At 44.3% G+C, this 22166-nt stretch overlaps 1 protein-coding gene across 1 annotated transcript in view; it reads left to right on the forward strand.

The window, feature by feature from the left end:
* Nucleotides 1-2273: 2273 nt before the first annotated feature.
* Nucleotides 2274-22166, forward strand: part of PDE4A (phosphodiesterase 4A) — a 546165-nt gene continuing 526272 nt past the window's right edge. Inside the window, exon 1 of the mRNA XM_082256201.1 lies at nucleotides 2274-2755. Coding sequence (XP_082112327.1) covers nucleotides 2466-2755 — 290 coding nt within the window. The 5' untranslated portion in view covers nucleotides 2274-2465. The remainder of the gene's footprint in view (nucleotides 2756-22166) is intronic.

The raw sequence follows: 22166 nt of genomic DNA on the forward strand, positions 1-22166 counted from the left end.
GCAGATGGGGAGGGGGGTTGGCACAGTTCTGCATCCTTGCCCTGGTTGCCGGATGGAACTGTCCTGGTGCTGATCACAAGTTCAGGGAAGCAGCACTGAGAGAGCAGGAGCCACACTGAAAGTTGTATTTTGCAAATGCTGTGCTGAGAATTATATAAAAATGCTTTATGCTGCATTCACATGTCAGCGTATTGATCGCGGGCAGAATCGCCGCGATTCCGCCCGCGATCCGGAAATCATTGCAAATCGCAGGATGCCTGCCGAATCGCGGTAACATCGCGCAAAAAAAAATTACGCTCCAAAGAAATTTCTTTTTTTTTGCGCGATGTTACCGCGATTCGGCAGGCGGAAATCGCGGCAACATCGCTCAGCGTTTGGGGTGCTATTGCAAATCACGGGCAACGCACAGGCGTCCCGCGATTTGCAATGATTTCCGGATCGCGGGCGGATCAATACGCTGTCATGTGAATGCAGCCTTACTGTGGGATGTTTATTTTTTTTTTCTATGTGTTAAAATAAAAAAAATAAAAATGCTGAGGGTTTAATATTACTAATTTGAAGCTGATTGGCTGGCATGCAGAGCTGCTCCAGTTTGGATGAATTCTCATTCATTTTTAGGAGGATTTGCAGAGAGAAGTTTCATGGTGAATACAATAGAGATGTGTGGATGATTTCTAGAACTGTCATTGATTGAGGGTCAGGTTCCCTTTAATCACTTCTAATCCCCCACCTGCCTTCTAGGGAGGGGGCGTGTCTCATTCCCTCTCTAGCAGCACATCTCGGAACCGGGGGCGGAGCGTCCGGCCCCCCTCCCGTGACGTCACACCCGAAGGCTGCGGGGAGGCGGGAGACACCTGGCAGAGGTCCGTCAGTCGCCCAGCAGTCTGGGCTGAGTGCGGAGGGGGAGTTACGCCGCTCCGGCTGTCCGCTATATCTCCGGGATGGACGATGCAGCTTCTGTACCCATCGCAGCCTACAGCCAGCGTGTCATGAAGAAGCCCAGACCCGCTCCAAGCTTCACCTCCACACAGGCAGCAATAACAGTGTGACAGTAAAAGTCCTTCCCGGCTATACTTATAGTCTTTTGCTTTATCCTGCATTGCACATGTGAAGAAGAGAAGGAGACCCCCCCCCAAAAAAAAAAAAAAAAAATTAAAAAAAAAGAAGAGGAGACCCCAAAAATTAAAAAAGAAGAGGAGACCCCAACAATTAAAAAAGAAGAGGAGATCCTTAAAAAAAAAATATTGGAATTATTCTGCACGGCATTGGCAGGCAAGATCGCTGATCGCGCTTCCAAATTTATTTTTTGGACGCCGTTGGGATTGGGGCGACAGATGTCCATCTGATTGACAGCGAAAAAAAAAAAGCCAGCAATCGTCAGGATCTGATTTTGAATGCGGAGAATTGGGACGCGCTCAAGTGATAAATGGGATGTGACCCCCCCACCCCCCCAACCTTTTAGATATTTGCACTAAATGAGAGTTGAGATCCTGTCTGCGCAGATTAGAGAGAACTCATGTCTGCTACCCCATCCACCTATGTGCAATAAGACGGCTCAGCAGCACCCCTGATTTTAGGATCCCCCCCCTGACCAATCTATATTCCATTTCCATCAAAAAAAAATCCTTGCGATCCCCTTCAATGTCTTTTTATGTATTCGTTGGCAATAACATAAGCAATAATTTTCGAGGAGCGGAGAGGATTCATGTACTGACTGCTTATTGACAACTAAAAATACATCTCCATCTCTATCTATATCTATATATATATATACAGTATATATACATTGAGTCTAAGCTGGCGGAGACTGACGCACTATTTTTCCGATAACAGGAAGCCATTTGAACTGTCAAAAATTAATTTCTTTTGCTTCAAAGAATATTTTACATTTTCCTTTTATTTGGGGGTTAGATCTGTTGTAAGACTATTAAGCCATTCATTAGTTCATTATTTCTATCCTTTTTTATTTCTTCCCTCCTTTCCCTTAGAAAAAATACATTGTTGCTTCTTTATTAAGAATCAATACTTTATTTTTGTATTTTTTTTTGCGACTGATCTAAGAATAGCCATTCTGTTATTGGGTTAATTCTTTCTATCCTTTTGCTTCTTCCCCCTTAGAAAAGATACTTCGTTGAGAAATGCTTCTTTATTAATAATCAATATCTTTATTTTTGTATTATTTTTTCCTTTTCACTAATATAATTTCTTTATTTTTGTAACTTGTTTTATATGTTTTCTTTTTTTGGACCAGACGAAAGCGATTTAACTCTTTAGTTTGTCTTTTTATATTATTAACAGATTTGTTGGTTTGGGGATGTTAAAGACTTTATTTTTCAATGTCACACGTTGTTAGACCGTAGGGATAAAATATATTTCAGAGGATCATTTTTTAATTTTTTTCGTAGAGAGGTTTATTTTTTTGGATTCCTTCCCCCCTCCCCCCTTTTTTTTTCTACTTCATCACGATGATGGAAGTACCGCCGTGCCCGAAAAAGAGTCTCTCGCTGTCGCTTCCCATGCCGCGAGAGGGGCAAGCCACCCTCAAGCCTCCGCAGCATCTATGGAGGCAACCGAGGACACCAATCAGAATAAAACACCGGGGTTATTCGGACACAGACCGCCACCACCACCGGCAGATGGAAAGATCGGATGCCATGGACACCAGCGACCGACCCGGGCTGAGGAAAACCAGGATGTCGTGGCCTTCTTCTTTCCATGGGACCACCAGCAACAGTCATGCAAGCCATAAACAACGGTATGTGCACATTTCACTTCGCTTTACGGTATTTTCAGCAAAGTCAGCTCTTGTGATAGTACAGTGGGTTGCCTTTAAGTCCGTAATAGTACAGTGGGTTGCCTTTAAGTCCGTAGAGTTTTTGTCTATATAGCCTCATGTATGAACATTCTATAAGAAATGTCTCTTTTACCTTTAAGCTTTCTTCATAGTTCATGATGCTGGGGTATGATAGAATTGAAGGGGCATCAGTGATTGGTCGTCAGTAGGGAAAAGCAGCTGTTTCCTTTGAAACACTAATGCCTCGTACACACGCATCGATTATTGGCCGGGAATATTCGGCCAACGTCCGATCGGCCGATTTTCGGCTTGTTAGTATGATGCTTTCGACAACCGACTCCGACTTTTTGGCCGAAAAAAATCTGGTGTGCAGGCTATAAAATTTTTGTTGGCCGTCAACACAACAGCCGATTTTCCATCAGTCAGTACAGATTTCGGCAGACAAAAATCTGACGAGCAAGACTGGGCATGCTCAGAGAAGAAAAAACACACGGAAAGTAAACCAGAACATGACATCACTTCTGAAGTTGGTTGTTGTTGGCCGAGAAAATTCGTGTGCAGTCTAAAGCACATTTCAACCAACAAAACAACACTGGACAAAAGACGGCCGATCGGTCAGCCGATAATTGTTGCGTGTGTACGAGGCTTTAGGTAGCACTTACCTGTACACATCTGTGCTATCAACACATGGGCAGGTTTTTTGAACCCTTTAAGTCAGGGGTCTCCAGACTTTCTAAGCAAAGGGCTAGTTTACTGTCCCTCATGCTTTAGGGGGCCGGGCTGTGGCCAGTGGGAGTAGAAAATGCCCTGACATTGGTGCCCCGAAGTTGGTTTTAATGGGAGGAATAATGTCCCATTGTTGATATCATTGATGGTGCTCCATCATTGGTGTCAGTTGGTGTAATAGTGCCTCAGGTGCCATATGAAGCCTAACCAAAGAGCCACATCCGGGCCGCAGTTTGGGGACCACTGGTTTAGATGAAGGATTCTTGTGACAATTGCACAACGTGCATGCTTTAATTCTGATTGACATTCTTTGCGTATGCTCCTGTTCTGTACTGATCAGAATGAGATGAAGTAACTTGCTAGAGGTGGTCTATGGGAGTTTGTATGGGGGGGGGCCCATAGATTCCCTCCAGTAGGGTGGTCTATGGGCTCCTTGGTGAAGGGCATGCAGTAGAATTTTCCATATAGCCTTAATACATGGAAGCCTTCATACGTGAGGCTATATATGGATAATTCTGCTGAATGCCCTTGCCTAGCTCTATTCAAATGCTTGAATCTGTTCCATCAGTGGTCACTGTTAAGATATGAGCAACTTTAGAATTGCAGATGTACCGGGAAATGCACTCCACCCAAACATGGTATTTCAGACTCAGGTGAAGTGTAAGAGGAAGAGTAATTTGGTGACTTTTTCAAACCTTTGGGGACTAAGTTACCGTCCTGGCCATAGTTTCCATCTAAGTTCTTACCACCTTGGAATTTTGCATTCTCCAAAATATAATCCTTTATCACGAATGGACAATTATTAACATTTTTATATTCCCTTCCTGGGCAGTCATCACATGACTAAAAATATTATCTGTGTGAAAATTATACTCTAGAGCAGCTTTTCTCAACCATTTGAACATGGAGGAGCCTTGAAATTATTTCCAGGTTTTAGAGAACCCCTGCTAATAATTACTATATCTACAGCTCATGGTACATTAACGGGAACAGTAGGGTTAGACTACTTAGGGCTGTTCTGTATGATGAATTTATTTTCAGTAATTATATTGAGAAAATGAATATTATTAATGGCCAGAAAAGAAATGCAGATAATGAAAATTGTACTGTTCCTTCACGTTGGTTGTTTATGGAGAAATGCTTGCTTACATGGTTAGTCAGTGGAAAAATGCCCCAGCTTACATTGGTGGTCAGAGAAATTCACCTTTCCATTGGTGGTAAATGAGAAAAGGATCCCCTTTTGGTCAATAGAAGAATGGCCCCTATTACACTTGTTATCAGTGAATAGAAAATGTTTTACTTTGGTAGTCTATGGGGAGAAAGCTCCTTACATTGGTGGTCAGTGAGAAGTATAGAGGTTAGTTAGAAGAATCTACATTACATTGGTGGTCAGAAGCAAGAATGTCTGTTACATTGGTTATCAGTGGGAAGATTGTCCTTTACATTGGTGCAATGTGGGGGGAATGCTTCTTACATGGGTGATCATTCAGAATGTTCCTTACATGGGTGATCATTCAGAATGTTCCTTACATTGGTGATCATTCAGAATGTTCCTTACATGGGGGATTATTCAGAATGTTCCTTACATTGGTGATCATTCAGAATGTTCCTCACATGGGGGATTATTCAGAATGTTCCTTACATTGGTGATCATTCAGAATGTTCCTCACATGGGGGATTATTCAGAATGTTCCTCACATGGGGGATTATTCAGAATGTTCCTTACATGGGGGATTATTCAGAATGTTCCTTACATGGGGGATCATTAAGAATGCTCCTTACATGGGGGATTATTCAGAATGTTCCTTACATGGGGGGTCATTCAGAATGCTCCTTACATGGGTGATCATTCAGAATGCTCCTTACATTAGTGATCAGTGGAAAGAATGCTCTTTACATTGGTGGCTAGTTAGAAGAATGCCCGTAAATTGGTGGTCAGTGAGAAAAATGTCTTGCATTGGTGGTCGATGGGGAAGAATTCTTAAATTGGTGGTCATTGACATTGCTTCTTACGTTGGTGACCAGTGTAAACAATGCTCCTTGCATTGGAGGTCAGTTCGAAAAATGCTGCCTTTATTGGTGGTCATAGAGAATGTCCCATCCATTGGTGGCCTGTGGGAAGAATGTAAGTTATTTTGATGGTTAGTTAGAAGAATGTCCCTTATATTGGTGGTTAGTGGAAAGTATGCCTGTTAAGGCCCGTACACACGATAAGAAAATCTGAAGGAAAATTTCGTCCGACGACCGATCTGCCAATTTTCGGATTGTTAGTATGGTACTTTCGACAGCCGACTTTTCGACCGAAAAAATCCTGATGTGCAGGCTATAAAATTTTTATCATCCGTCAACACAACGTCAGATTTTCGTCTCATTAAGACTAGGCATGCTCAGAGACGAAAGAACACATACAAAACAATCCCACACATGACATCACTTCTGAAGTAGAATTCTGTTGTACGGGAAAATTCGTATGAAAATAACCTCTTCACTTTCCACATCAGACTAGCAAAAAAACGACGACAGATCGTTCGATAATCTGATCGTGTGTACGGGGCGGTCAGTGGGATGAATGTTTGTTACATTGGTGGTTCTTGTGAAGAGTGTCCACTACATTGGTGGTCATTGGGAAAGATGTCTGTTACATTAGTGGATAATGAAAAGATTTCTTCTTTCGTTGGTGGTCAATGGAAAGAAAGTTCTTTACATTGGGAGTCAGTAGGAAAAAAGTCCCTGATTCTTTTAAAAAAAAATGTGCCACACCGAACTGCATGATGCTACAACACCATGCTGTTTGCTGTGTGCAACAATGTGTGGGTTTGCAGAAGCATGGGTGCTAATAAGTAATAGTACCACGGTGCAAGTTGGGGAAGTGCGTAATTTTGCAAGCGTTCATGGCACACAAAGGTCTGAACCTAGCCTTACTGCAGCCCTGCTCACACATTTGGGTGTTAGAAATTGTATGTCACATATGTTTATGAGAAGAGGCTTCAGATCCACCCTAAAGCCTTATGAGCAGCCTATTGAATATAACTAATAAACAAGCAAAAAATTGGGGGAGCACACCCTGAACATGTATATCTAAAGCCGGTGCAGTTATGAACCAGGCGACATGTATATTAAAAAAGAATAGCGCACACATGCAAAAGAAATGACTATCAAATATGAAGACAATCCTTAAATAAAAATGGGGATTTGGTCCCACCGTATGGCCATATCGCGCTCAAGCCCACCACTACGTCAAAGTACCCCATTATCAGTGGGTCCTACACTATCCATAAAAAAGGATGAATCCAGCCTCTCTAACCCTTGGAGACAACACTCCTTGCTGGGATAGATGTGCTAATGCACTACAAGGGACTCCTCCTATATCTAATTGATAGTGGACACTGATAGAGTACAGGTGTGTGGGGGGGGGGGGGTGCTCAACCTCAGAAGTCTGGTCAGACCGAATACATAATAAACAAGCAAAAAATTGGGGGAGCAAACCCTGAACATGTATATCTAAAGCTGGTGCAGCTATGAACCAAGCGACATGCATATTAAAAAAGAATAGCGCACACATGCAAAAGAAATGACTATCAAATATGAAGACAATCCATAAATGAAAATGGGGATTTGGGAAATTGGGATTTTAGAAATACATGTTCAGGGTTTGCTTCCCCAACTTTTTGCTTATTGAATGTAACTGCATTGCATTTGATAAAGCCTAAATAAAGGTAACCTTGACTTTAGCACGGTTGCAGCATTTTCTGGTTAGCATTAACAATTCACGAAATACATCGGGTAGTTCTCTGGAGTAGATCTTTTCATATCATTTTGCTTACGGCTTGTTTACGGATTTATCCAAAAGTAAACAATATTCGCATAGTCCCCTCCACCCCGAGTCTGTCTGCTTCCTGCCGGGGACAGCTCCTTCCTCTGTATGGTCACTGCTTACAATGTTGTTATCTTAGTATACAAACACAGATTTTATCATATAAACAGTGTCGTAACAGTGCAGCGTACTGTATTCCACATGAACTTAGAATATAACAGCAGTGCTCTGCAACCGCCAGATCAATAGACTGTAATTGTCTTGTTTTTACCCATGTGATTAATCATTAAATGTTTTTTTTGTTGGTGAATGGAAGTTCATCATTTTTATTGGTCATGGTATGTTGACTTGTTCCCTTATTATCCATTCAATTGGAAAAGCCTTCCAAAGTCACCAAAACCCATAAGCACATCTATCAGCTTTCTTTTTCCAGTCTAACTGGTGTTTCCCAAAGTGCGGGACCAGCGTTGTACAAATCCGCTCTGCTGATCTCGGGATTTATGGACAGCCTTGTGGGAGAATATGATTATTGTAGCGTTGGCTGCTTCGGGAGAGAACTTATTGAGCAATTCTGTTTGAAATGGATTTATCTTTTGGGGTCTCAACCCCTACTGGCTCTTTACTGCTCCTTTGGTCTCTAGTTGGGAGATCTCTGTCAGTTGTTCAACAACCACAATAGTCTGAGAGCTAAGGTGGAGCCCAAGCTGCTTGTATCTCCAGCTTGTGAGTAAAACTAATATGTCTATGAATAATCCACTAGAGTTTGCATGATGCAGTATTTCTGTGCCGTGGACCCTCCAGTGGATTCTGTATTGGAATAAAAGAGAACTTGTATATATTCAAGTAGTAAAACAAAATCTCCTGCGCTCGAGTGATGTCTGATGGAGTAAAAAGAGGTGCTCTACAAACTCAGGTGTTGAAAGAGCTATTGGTCTTGCTGCCCCCTTCAGGATCAAGGGTATCCAGAACCAACTGGTAGAAAAGACAAAAAAGAAAAAGAGGGGCGCACTGACCTAGTGCATTACCATAAAACCATTTATTTAAAATATTAAACAGTGTACAAAGTACTCACAAGACTGGTGTGATACAACACACATCAACATAGCATATGCAATCTCCAAGGTAGCCAGGTCCCAAATATGGCGAATGGACATGCAGATGGTCACATGGGGCTGCTGTGGCTAGGCTGACGCGATTCAGGGGCGAACCCCCTTCCTCAGAGCCAGAAAAAGTACTTTTGCCATATTTGGGACCTGGCTACCTTGAAGATTGCATATGCTATGTTGATGTGTGTTGTATCACACCAGTCTTGTGAGTACTTTGTATACTTTTTAATAAATGGTTTTATGGTAATGCACTAGGTCGGTGCGCCCCTCTTTTTCTTTTTTGTCTTTTCTAAAAGAGAACTTGACCTGGCCCTATGTGATCCTCAAATATGGTGGATGGAGGAATCCTCCCCACCAGGACACTGTATTCTGGCGGCAGCACCTGTAACTGTCAGAATACACTTATCAGCTCCTGCAGTTCATTGGTGGAAAGTCTTCCAAGATGTCCCTTTTGACAGAAGCTGCTTAAGCAATTAATTTCTACTGAGCTAGGAATTCCACTATCTGATTTAAACATGGCCGATCCCTGGTGGGCCAGCTGAATTTTGACCAGTCTATGGACAGCTTTACATGTACTGGTTTTGGGGTTCAAGGTCCCCATAGTGAATGGAGAAGTCTGCTGGTGACCACGTCATCTTGCTCTTAGGCTTTCTAACTCTGACCACTTCATTAAATGGACAACCTTCAATGCTGTGCCCACTGCCAAGAAGTGGAACCCAGTCATGTGACTTTCTGAAAGACATGGCAGTAATCATTAAAGTAGAATTACATGCAAAACAAAACTAGTCTTAAAAATACTTCCTCGCCCTTCCTAATACCTATTCTGGTTAACCTGTGTAAGAAAGATGTATACTTATCTATTTTCAGGCCTCTCTGGTCCAATCGCCTCTCCCCTGTGTGCCAGCAGCAGCTGCAGGGGAGAGGAGGAAGTGCTGACAATGGATGGGCCATAGCAACTGTCACGCATACCCCTAATGCAGGTGGTCATATACTATAGCTAGCGTCTGTGTCCCTCACCTTTAGCAGCCCCCTTTCCCATAAGGCAAGCAGGTTGCCCCCAGGACTTATACACAATGCTATGATGCCTGGCTATTAGGGATAGACCGATATGTTTTTTTCAGGGCCGATACTGATACCGATATTTTGGTCACAACATATCGGTATTGGCCGATATGGGCCGATATTTTGTACATTTAACGTTTTGAAAAAGATAAAGACAGTTTTTGACACAAATCTGGTACTGAACATGTTAATTTTGGTTTAATGCTTAATGGCTGACTTGCTTGCACACTGTGGTGGGTGGCTGGCTTGCTGGCACCCTGTGGTGGGTGGCTGGCTGGCACCCTGTGGTGGGTGGCTGGCTGGCTGGCACCCTGTGGTGGGTGGCTGGCTGGCTGGCACCCTGTGGTGGGTGGCTGGCTGGCACAGGGCCTGTGGGTGACTGGCTGGCTGGTACAGTGCCTGTGGCTGGCTGGTACAGGGCCTGTGGGTGGCTGGCTGGATGGTACAGGGCTTGTGGGTGACTGGCTGGCTGGTTGGTACAATGCCTGTGGCTGGCTGGTACAGGGCCTGTGGGTGGCTGGCTGGATGGTACAGGGCTTGTGGGTGACTGGCTGGCTGGTTTGTACAATGCCTTTGGCTGGCTGGAACAAAGCCTGTGGATGTCGGTGGCTGGCTGGCACCGGGCTGCTGCTCTGGATGGGTGTATGGCTGTGATACACTCCTGCGAGACTAGTTCCGACTCCAGACGAGGCTGTCCAAGGCGAGGGAGGTGGCCTAAGAAGGCAGAATGACGTCACAAAAATATCGGCAATATCGGCCAGTTCCGGGGCCGATACCGATATATCAGGGAAAGTGCATATTGGCCTTGCCGATAATTGGTCTATCTCTACTGGCTATCACACCAGGGCAGACATGAACTGAGCAAAGCAAACAGATACTTGTGGCAGACAGGCAGAGTGGTTCAATGACCATCCAGGTACAAGGGAGGCAAGGTTCAGAATAGTAAGGGACAAATCTTAAGTCAAAAGGCAGGCAGAATTTAGAGAGTAGTCGACATCTGATCCAAGGTCATCAGGGCAGGGCAGACAAACAAGGAGCTTGGAGCATGTATAACAAACACAATATGACATGCATCAGACGCAGGCTTGGGTGGCTTAAAACAGGTTTGGTCTCCACCCAGAGACTGGCCACATCAATCACCTTGCAGGTGGACAGACAGACAAGGAGAATGCCACAAGCGAAACCAGGATGCTGGAATCAGCAGCTATGATCGAGCGAGCAGGAGTGCACACGCTTCTGTCAGGAACCTATGAGTGACACCATCGCTGCCAGGAATTTCAGGCCAATGTTGAGTGCTCTCCCCTGTTCCCTTCAGTCGGTGCTGACTGATCAAGTGGAGATCATGTGACTGGACTAGAGCAGGCTGAAAATGAGTTAGTATACAGATCTCTCTTACACAGGTTCGTCAGAATAGGTGTTAGGAGGGGAGAGGGAGCATTTTAAAGACTAGCTAGGTTTTGCATGGATATTTTTCTTTAAAAGAGAAGTGTGGAACATGCAAAAAAAAATGAATATCTATACTTACCTAGGCCAGAAAGAGTTGATTTTCCAGTAAAATCACCTTTTCCTCCTCCTTCCCGCAATGCCATAGCCTTCTTGCTTCCTGGGAGTGTCTAATTAATGTCTTGACTGGCCCAGCTCCTCTGCCCCTCCCACCACCTCCAACCTTTTAAATAATTTCAAGGAGAAGAGTGAGGGGAAATGCTATAGAGTGACAGAACGAGGCAGCTTTGGCTACCAACATCACATCCAAGCATAGGTGTGCGCAGCCTATTGCATTAGGGTGTGCACCCCAAAGTTTAAATACACATGTATGTGTTTGCCTACATGTATATGGCCCCGATACATTACTCTCCCTGCTGGCAAAGTGAAATAGAAGTGTGTGGCACTTCTCTTATGGCAGAGCAGGTCCGAGGGAGATCTTTCCCATCTCCTCACTGGCAAACAGAGCGATAATGCTAATGTGCCCTAGGTGATTAGGGTGTGCCCAGGCACACCCGGCACACCCTGTGCCCACGCCTATGCATCCAAGACTGTGTCACCCAACAGTAGTCTCAGGTCTTTTGGATGTTGACACATGGGATGCCTTTACAGATAAATACCATGCATAAGATATGTTAAATGCATATACACTATATTACCAAAAGTTTTGGGACCTTTACACGAACATAAACTTTAATGGCATCCCAGTCTTAGTCCGTATTGAGCTGGCTCACCCTTTGCAGCTATAACAGCTTCAACTCTTCTGGGAAGGCTGTCCACAAGGTTTAGGAGTGTGTCTATGGGAATGTTTGACCATTCTTCCAGAAGCGTATTTGTGAGGTCAGGCACTGATGTGGACGAGAAGGCCTGGCTCGCCATCTGCCCTCTAATTCGTCACAAAGGTGTTCTATCGGGTTGAGGTCAGGACTCTGTTCAGGCCAGTCAAGTTTCTCCACCCCAAACTCGCTCATCCATGTCTTTATGGACCTTGTTTTGTGCACTGGTCCAAATCATTTGGTGGAGGGGGTATTATGGTGTGGGGTTGTTTTTCAGGGGTTGGACTTGGCCCCTTGGTTCCAGTGAAGGGAACTCTTAAGGCGTCAGCATACCAAGACAATTTGGATAATTTCATACTCCCAACTTGTGGGAACAGTTTGGGGATGGCCCTTCCTGTTCCAACATGACTGCACACCAGTGCACAAAGCAAGGTCCATAAAGACATGGCTGAGCGAGTTTGGGGTGGAGAAACTTTACTGGCCTGACCTCAACCCGATTGAACAGCTTTGGAATAAATTAGAGCAGAGACTGCAAGCCAGGTCTTCTTATCCACATTAGTGCCTGACCTCACAAATGCGCTTCTAGAAAAATGGTCAAACATTCCCATAGACACTCCTAAACCTTGTGGACAGCCTTCCCAGAAGAGTTGAAGCTGTTATAGCTGTATAGGGTGGGCCAACTCAATACTGAACCCTATGGACTAAGACTGGGATACCATTAAAGTTCATGTGTGTGTAAAGGCAGGTGTCTCAATACTTTTGGTAATATAGTGTATATGCTTATTGGAAAAAGGTTGTTAAAATAAGTGGTCTGGTGACAGGGTCTCTTTAAAGTCTCTGCATAGAAACAAGCATAGATACACAGTGAGCATTATTTCCGTAAGGAAGAGAGTCATCAAACGCGATTTCCTGCAGCGGAATTAAGTCATTTTTTCCCCGCTATTAATTTTTTAGGGGCATTTGTCTCAGACGTCAGGATTACTGTGGATGTCCATGGCTCCTGGGAGTTGTCTTGTCCTGACCTACCATCTGAGAAAATTATTTTCCAGTTCTTTCCAGTCACTTGATTTATTGTCATTTGGATTAGTCGTAACCCCATTTCATTCATTTAGGTCTGGCATAGGCTAATTGACCATTAAACATGCATGATTTATGGGCATCTGACTTAATAAGCACTCTTTGGCCCCGTAGGGATGCAGTCATCAGTAGTCCTAGACCAGTGTGTGTTTATCAGCGTCTAAAACTCGTCATTTGCTTTAAGGTGTATCTAGAGCAGTGTTTCTCCACCTTTTTTCAGTCGAGGCACCCTTTAAAAATGATGGGCAGTGTCGGGGGAACCCCATTCTAAAATGTAAAAACTATTCTAATAATGTATAATCCACAAGTCCAAGTAGGACGCCCAAAGTTAGAGGTCATTTATTCTTCCAGGGCAAATACACTTTGGCAAACTGGTACTGACTAATATTCTAATGTTTCTCTTCTCTCTCAGTTTTTCTCCATCGCTCAGCTAATCTGACCCCCCAATGCTGATGGAGAGGGTCAGGGGAGGTTCAAACAAGGATACTATGCAGGTGACTGACATCCTTCTTATCAACTGATGATGCCATTGGTCGTTAGGACGCTGGCAGCTAGAAGGTTGTAATGGTGAACAATGAAAACCTGTGGCTTAGTGTAACTTTTTGGGGAATTTTTAGGCATTTTGCCAAGGCACCCCTGAAGAACCCTCAGGGCACCCTGGTTGAAAAAGGCTGATCTATTTTTTTTTTAGTTTTGAATGGAAAAGGAATGGCTAGAACCCTTGTGACATTTTACTGTTATCCAGGGCTCTGTTATTGAGACATATTCTCACTTTCTGTGGACAGGGAAACACACAGCAATAAAAACAAAATAAAACAGAGGTTCTAGCATCTTAACCTGCTCCCATCCGCGCTACAGCCTATATACGGCTGCAGCGCGGACTTGAATTTTCGGGAGGCCGTTTTTAAACGGCCTCCCAGTGACACGCCCCCCCGCGCGCTCCCGCGAGCGTGCATCGGGGAGAATCTGTGTCGGCCATGTCCCTTGGACACGGCCGATCACAGATCGTGGTGAATGGCCAATCACAGCGGCCATTTACCACGTGATCAAGCTGTCCAATGAGAGATGATCTCATATGTAAACATATTAGATCATCTCTCATCGCCGGCGCTCCTTCCTCACACAGAGCCTGCAGTGTGAGGAAGGAGGGGGAGCCGTCAGCCGCCGGGGACACACAGCGATGTAATCAGGGCACTGATCACCAGTGCCCTGATTACTAAAGGTAAAAAAACACACACAGTGCCCGCCATCAGTGCCCACAGTGCCTGCCATCAGTGCCCCCCATCAATGCCCACAATCAGTGCCCATAGTGCTGCTAGTCAGTGCCCATCAGTGCCTGCTCATCTAGGCACTGAGGAGCACTGACTGGCAGCACTATGGGCACTGAGTGTGGGCACTGATGGTGCTGCCCATCAGTGCTCATCAGTGCCGCCCATCAGTGCCACCCGTCAGTGTCCATCAGTGCCATCCGCCAGTGCCCATCAGTGCCGCCTATCCGTGCCCATCAGTGTCGCCCGTCAGTGCCGCCTCTCAGTGCCCAGCAGTGCCACCTCTCAGTGCCACCTCTCAGTGCCCAGCAGTGCCGCCTATCAGTGCTCATCAGTGCCACCTATCAATGCCGCCTATCAGTGCTGCCTATCAGTGCTCATCAGTGCGGCATATTAGTACCTCCTCATCAGTGCCCATAAGTGCCACCTCATCAGTGCCCATAAGTGCCACCTCATCAGTGCCCATAAGTGCCACCTCATCAGTGCCCATCAGTGCAGCCTATCAGTGCCCATCAGTGCCGCCTCATCAGCGCACATCAGTGAAGGAGAAAAATTTATTTTCAAAATTTACTCGCAGAAAATAAGAAAAACTTCTTTTTTTTTGTAAAAAATAAAAAACCCAGAGATGATTAAATACCACCAAAAGAAAGCTCTATTTGTGTGAAAAAATGATAAAAATTTCATATGGGTACAGTATAGCATGACCGCGCAATTGTCATTCAAAGTGTGACAGCGCTGAAAGCTGAAAATTGGCCTGGACGGGAAGGGGGTTTAAGTGCACAGTAGGCAAGTGGTTAAAGTAAAATGAAACCCTTTAATCACCTATTGATTATGCTGCTTATTTATCTTTTAATACTTGCATATGTTCTAGTTTAAGCTGGTGCAATAACTGCTTACATGGGTTTGCTGTTTCAGACCATAATTACATGCAGTGACTACAGCTGTGTCTCCCTACACTCTGTGCATCAATTGAAACACACAGCCCCATAGCCTAGGATGGCAAGGCACTCCCCTGCTCCTCCTTTCCCTCCCTTCCCCAAGCTATCAGACTGCACTGTCCACTGTTGACTGTGAAATCTGGAAGTTCGGGGAAGCAGCACTGAGAAAGTAGGAGCCAGCAGCACTGAACGTTGTAAACTGGAATTCCTTTGGTAAGATTTTTGCCAAATACTTTACTGGGGAATGTTTATTTTATTGTGCTTAAAAGTATGGGTTTTCTTTTTTTGTTTTTTTTGTTTTTCCGATGATGCATCACCCCCTCCCCCCGGCTGTAAGACTGAGAACTGAGTGATCAAACACCGTCGATTCTCAAAGCTCCCTGAGCAGAGAGCTGGTGACTATCGTTCACCGCTCTCTGCTTCTGCCCGCTGTCTGCTGAATGAACTGCATTCCTGTGATCCACAGAAGTACAGCTAAACGAGCTTTGGCTTTACTTCTCCCTTAATGTTATAATAAAATATGTTGAGTAGTTTTATACTACTTTACTTAAAACATTACTTTTTTTGTGTTGCTGTTAAAAAATGGGTGGACAAATGATTATAGAATTTTTGGGCTACTCACTCCAATCCAGAAGTCAGCAAGATTTTTTAATAGCCAGCTCCATTAACAACTAGAGGACCTCAAAGGTTAGACTCCAGTTTAGTGTTGCGCTGATACCAGTATTGGTGCTGATACTAAGCATTTGCACGAGTACTTGTCATGCGAATCAGATGTGGTTCAAAACACATCCAATTCACATATATGTGAACCGGGGCTGATGACAGTAAAAATACATCTCAAAAATTCGCCCCTTTTTAACAACTGAAACCACCAAGCTACTCATTCACTCCCTTGTTATTTCTCGCCTCGACTATTGCAACTCCCTTCTCATAGGCCTACCACTTCATAGGCTATCCCCTCTTCAGTCTATCATGAATGCTGCTGCCAGGCTTATCCACCTTACCAACCGCTCAGTGTCTGCCTCCCCTCTCTGCCAATCCCTACACTGACTCCCGATTGCCCAGCGAATTATATTCAAAATACTAACCACAACATACAAAGCCATTGGCAACTCTGCCCCGAGTTACATCACCAATCTTGTCTCCAAATATCACCCAAACCGTCCTCTCCGCTCCTCTCAAGACCTCCTACTCTCAAGCTCCCTTGTCTCCTCCTCCCATGCTCATCTCCAGGATTTCTCCAGGGCCTCTCCCATCCTCTGGAACACTCTACCTCAACCTGTACAGCTATCTCCTATTCTAGCTGCTTTCAGGCAATCCCTGAAAACTCATCTCTTCAGGGAAGCCTATCATACCGCTAACTAATCTTCCATCAGCTCATTCCCTACTGTTACAACCTCTTGTAACACCTGCCCCACCCTATTAGATTGTGAGCTTTTCTGAGCAGGGCCCTCCCAATCCTCTTGTATTTTGTTGTATTGTAACTGTATTGTCTCCCTCTAGCATTGTAAAGCGCTGTGTAAACTGCTGGCGCTATAGAAATCCTGAATAATAATAATGATAATAGGTATCGGTAATTGGTAGAGGTGCACCGAAAGGAAATTTTGGTGCTAAAACCAAAACCGAAAATTTAGGATGCACTTGGCTGAAACCGAAAATGACAGTTTTTAGAAAAAAAGAAAAAAAAAAAAATATATATATATATATATATATATATATATATAATTGTATTATATTTGACTTTTTAATTAATATCATGAATTTAGATAAATATGAATTTATTGTCGGTCATTATCGGCACCTTTAACACAAGAAAAGCTCTAGAAAAATGCATCCCTTTAAATTCTTTGTTCGTCTTCACACTATTTTGTTGCACTCCCGTTGTGGTGGTAAAAATCTTGCTTGCCACATTTTTGGTCAGTTAAAATGAAATGCACAAAAATTGCACCTCCCCATTGAAATGCATTGAACACGCAGCAAGAACGCATCAATAACGCACCTGTGTTACGTTTTTGATGCAGTTTTTGAGTCACATGACCTATAAAAAAAAACACCATGAGCACAGTAAAATTGTGGCAAAATTGTGTTTTTTCAGCGCCATTATTGGCACCTTTTTCTCTATTGACAAAATGGTAAAAACACAATTTTTGGCCGATATGTTTCGGCCGCTGAAATTTCGGTACATCGCTAGTAATTGGTATCGGCGAATACTTGAGAAAAAGTATCAGTACTCATACTAGGTCCTAAAAAACTGGTATTGGTGCATCCTTACGCCAGCTGGCATTTGTAGGGAGCACTGACTCCTGGAATTGGTCCAGCCCTGTGTTAGAGAGATTTGCCCTCACTTCCTTTTCAGGTGACAACCTTTTTACCAGACAGAAAGTGAAGGAATCTCTCCAACAGAGCCTTCAACAGCAATAAAAGCTGACAGGAGGCTCCATTGAAAAAATTCCAAAGTAAAAAAAAAAAAGTTTTGGCTATGAATACACTTTGAAAGACAAGATATTCGAGTGATGTCACATACAGATAATGCACTTTAAGGTCGTGTGTAAAAATAACAGGAAGCTCTTAAATCTTGAGGGCATTTCCTGTGTTAGGATTAGCACAAACAGAACTGTGTAGAATAAAAAAAAAATAAGGGACAATAAAAATTCAGCGGCTTAGTCATCAGAAGAAAGAAATGTAATTATTCGGAAAAGTTCAGAGAAGGAAGGAATAAATTAAATAGCAAATCAATTTTCACAGCGATGAGGGAGACACAGACTGAGAGCTAAAGGAGGGCAAGGCAGTCAGTGAGTGGTGGAGATTCCAGCATTCTTCATCGCCTGGGGTTGATACTAAAGGGGTTCTCCTGTTGAACACATTAATTCTTAGGTGCTGCTGATGCGTTTTTTTTTGGATAACAGAACCCTCGGAATTCTGATATTTACAGTGCTTGGGCTAAGAGCCCATTCACACTGCCGCGACTTGTCAGGCGACTTATCAGCCTGACAAGTGGCGGTAAGTCGCGGTCCATTGAGTAGTACAGGACCCGTTCTAATAGGAGCGACACAAGTGGGGTCCTGTACTACTTTGGGGCGACCTCAGAGCGACTTGCATAGACTTCCATTATGTGAAGTCCCTGCAAGTCGTGCCGAAGTCGCGGTGCACAGCGTTGCACGCGACTTCACAGGTCGCCCCCCGAAGTCGTATCGCTTCAGTGTGAACCAGCTCTAAAGGTTTGTGTACATACAAAGAACAGCGTGGTGGTTAGCCTCAGTGTCTTGGGTTTGGTTCCCACCAGAAACACTGTCTGCATAGTGCTGTATGTTATGTTCTCTTTATTTTTAAATGGGTTTCCCAATTTCCATAGACTAAAAACACACTGGTAGGCTACTCAGCTTTCTGACAGATGTGGGTCCAGATTGTGGAAATCTAATTCACTTTGGTATCAGCCATCTTTTCTCAGTTGCATACTAAAAAGGATAATGCAACAAAACACTGTCCCTGCTGCAATAACCATCCAATAATTCCATCAGCCAAGGACTATATAATGTATAATATGTTTTGGGTACACCTCCATCTTTTTTAAATGTATCCATTTAAAGCGGAAGTAATCCCATCGATTTAACAGTTTCAAAAAACAGTTACATTCCCGGCATGTTGGTTTTGCACAGAGCAGCCCAGATCCTCCTCTTCTCTCTCTTCTGTGCTCCTGGCCCCTCCCTCCTGCTTGCTATGGGGGCACCCGAGCTGAGCCACAGTTCCCTGTGTCCATTCAGACACAGAGCTGTGCCCCCCCCTTTCTCTCCTTATTGGCTGACTGACTTTGATTGACAGCAGCGGGAGCCAATGGCACCTTGCTGCTGTCTCAGCCAATGAGGAGGTGAGTCCCAGGAAGCCGAGACACTCCTGCAACATCGCTGGATCTAGATGGACCTTGGGTAAGTATTAAGGGGGCTGCTGCACACACAAGACTTTTTATCCTAATGCATAGAATGCACCCTTCTGCCTTTACAACCACTTTAAGGAATCAGTGCGTGCTACTCTATTCGCACCGCCGGCTCCAGCCGTGAACAATGACTGCTGGTGGACGGGCCAGTGTGTGGTGACGTCACTCAAAGGGTGGCTCCACCCTATGCACTTGGATATGCGCTGTCAACAGGAGTGGCATGTACTTTAACCCTTAAAGGTGAAGGACACAGGGTGCTATTTTTGCACAATAAAATGTTTTTTGCACTACGCAATTGCACTTTATTGGGGAGAGGGGAATCGTTAAATTTTTGTTAGAGGGCTCCTTTATTTTTGAATGGATAAGTCCCATTACTAAGGTGGTGCAGCAGGTTAGGGCTCTTTTCACTCAAGCTTCTCTGTTCTGTCCGTAGACAGATCCCCTGCGGAGTCAGGTAAGTGTTATATTCTCCGTGTTGTGAGAGACACAGGACTCTGGTCTGGAACAACGGATGTTTATTCAGGACTCACTGTACACTACAACATGCATTACAGGACAGCTCTGTATATCAATGCATCTCTTACATGTCTCTAAGATGGCCACTCTGCCCCTTGACCCTTGTCATCACTCCTGGGTGGAGCCAGCCTTAAAGAAACAGTACATGTCAAACCCTTCAGGTATAACAGTGGGAATGAAAACCAATGTCACATTTGACACCTGTGTCCATTCTTCTTTTCCTCCCATCTTGTGCTAGAGGAACATTGGACCTATGTAATCCCTATGGGCAGCCGGATGTAAACAGATTTGCGTACAAGTTGGCCTTGTTGGCAACCTAATGCGTACATCCAATGAACCTTAACATTCAGTCCATTTTTGGTCTGTCTTATTACAGATGAAAAAACAAACTAATGGGACATCATTGTGAAAAGGGCCCAAACGTCACGTTGGAACAACCTTCTAAAAGTGAGCCATTATGGCGGCAGTAAGCCAGGTTGGATATTTTTCTTTGAGCTCTGTTGTAGGGTTCTGTGAGGAGATTTTGCAGCAAGCCGGTAAATCGTTTATTTATTGAAATTTTACTAATGAAGTGAGATCCATATTTGCTTAAATTTCCACTGCACGTCTGTCGTCTCTCTTGTTATCCACATGGCTGTCTTCTCCTTTTAGTCTAAATGGAAGCCTTCTTCCCGTAACTGGGAAATCATTATCTCTTTTCTAGCTCCAGCTTCTCAGTGCAGTTTTTTATTTGTAGGCAATTTTCCCATTTGTTGGGGAAATAAATTATACACTGAGGACATGGTGGCTTGCAGGATCCTCTTCAGCTGTCTATGACACCACTTCATGTTAAAGAGTCTTAGGGATGTTTAACCTTGAAAAACAGCTAGAGGTTATCAGTCTGTTTAGACAGCCAGTACTTATCCAGTCTCTGGGGAGTATCTGTATCTAGCCACTGACGGGTGGGCTTCCTGTAATGCGTTGCAGCTGTGTAGTGGAAAGCGAATGCAATCATCGCCTTCTACACTGTGTGTAGCTAAACGGATTTGTTTTGCTGCAACCATGCCTGCTAATTAGACGCCTTATCCTGTTTGCTCTGCACATATTTATGGACATTGTTTAGAATGGCTTCCCAAATAAATGGCGGTTCTATTAAAATGTTGAAAAACGGTTAGTAAGATGCACGCTTATCTTCCTTTAGGCCACTTTCACATTGGCTTCCTACGTCTCAGTAAGGGGTCCTACACTGATTTTCTGCTGAGTTGGATCAAAACGGAGAAGGATATCACATATGTGACATCCATGTTCCTTCAATTTTTGTCCTCCAACTCCGATGTTGAAAAAAATGGTTCTTCTAGGTGTAAGCAATCATGTCCACCTATGGTTGCCCATATCCGGTCAGGTCTGCAAAAGCAGACCTGGATGGAAACGTCTTAAAGCGGAGTTCCGGGCACAAAATCGACCTAATCGATTTTGTGCCCATCCGCTGGCTCTTCTTCACCTGAAAAGGAATTGGATAGTTAGGGTTATTTTTTTTTTTTACTCACCTTGTATTCGTAGAAAGAAATACTCACCTATTCTCCACTTCCTCCCTCTGTGGCCGCGGCCCGCGCCGTTACTTCCAGTTGGCAATGATTCCTGGGAGCTGAACGTCATCGCTCCCAGGAATCAATGCGACGGCACCGGCCCCGCTCGTCACTTCCGGTGCGACGCCGCATTCCTTGGTAAACAGCTTCTGGGCATGCCCAGAAGCTGTGGAGGAATGCGGCGCCGCACCGGAAGTGACGAGAGGGGCCGGTGCAGGCGCATTCTGGGAGATGAAGACACGGAAGAGGACGCAGAACAGGATCGCGCCGGCTTCAGCTGCCCACAACAGAGATGGCAACGCTGTAGAAGAAATTTTATAAGTGAGTATTTCTTCTTGCAGGTAAGTGCGAACCGGGACAGATCAGAGGCTAGCCATTGTGGAATGTACTAGCCCTGACTGTCCCGGGGGTATGTTTATTGAAAGACTGTTTTTGTGCCCGGAACTCCGCTTTAAGCCTCGTACACACGCAACGAATTTCCGCTGACCGGTCGTCCGTCTTTTGTCCAGAGTGGTGTCTGTTGATTGGAATGTGCTCTAGACTGCACACTAATTTTCCCGCACGACAGAATTCTACTTCAGAAGTGATGTCATGTGTTGGATTGCTTTGTATGTGTTCTTTCATCTCTGAGCATGCCTAGTCTTGCTCATAAGATTTTTCCCCATCGAAATCTGTACTAATAAGAGGAAAATCGGATGTGTTTTGATGGTCGACAAAAATTATATAGCCTGCACACCAGGATTTTTTCGGCCGAAAAGTCGGAGTCGGTTGTCGGAAGCACCATACTAACAAGCCGAAAATCGGCAGATCGGTCGTCGGACGAAAATTCCCGGCCGAATTTCTTCTCGTGTGTACGGGGCTTTACTTTTATGTATGATGAAGCTGAACAGACCCTGATGTAAACGGATGAAAATCTGGTTACATCTGGCCACCCATAGAGATACAATACAGTCCATCGTTGATCTGTCCAATCATGGGTCAAAAATGGACTGTGAATGCCCATGTGAAAGGGGCCTTATACATATTTGTTTGGTTTTACTTGTATAGGCATGACATCCCGATGGACATGCCTATATTGGGTTTAGAGGTATGACATCTTGATGGGTAAGAT

This window comes from Pelophylax lessonae (genome assembly GCF_965119305.1).
Source record: "Pelophylax lessonae genome assembly, chromosome: 4".
Lineage (NCBI taxonomy): Eukaryota > Metazoa > Chordata > Amphibia > Anura > Ranidae > Pelophylax > Pelophylax lessonae.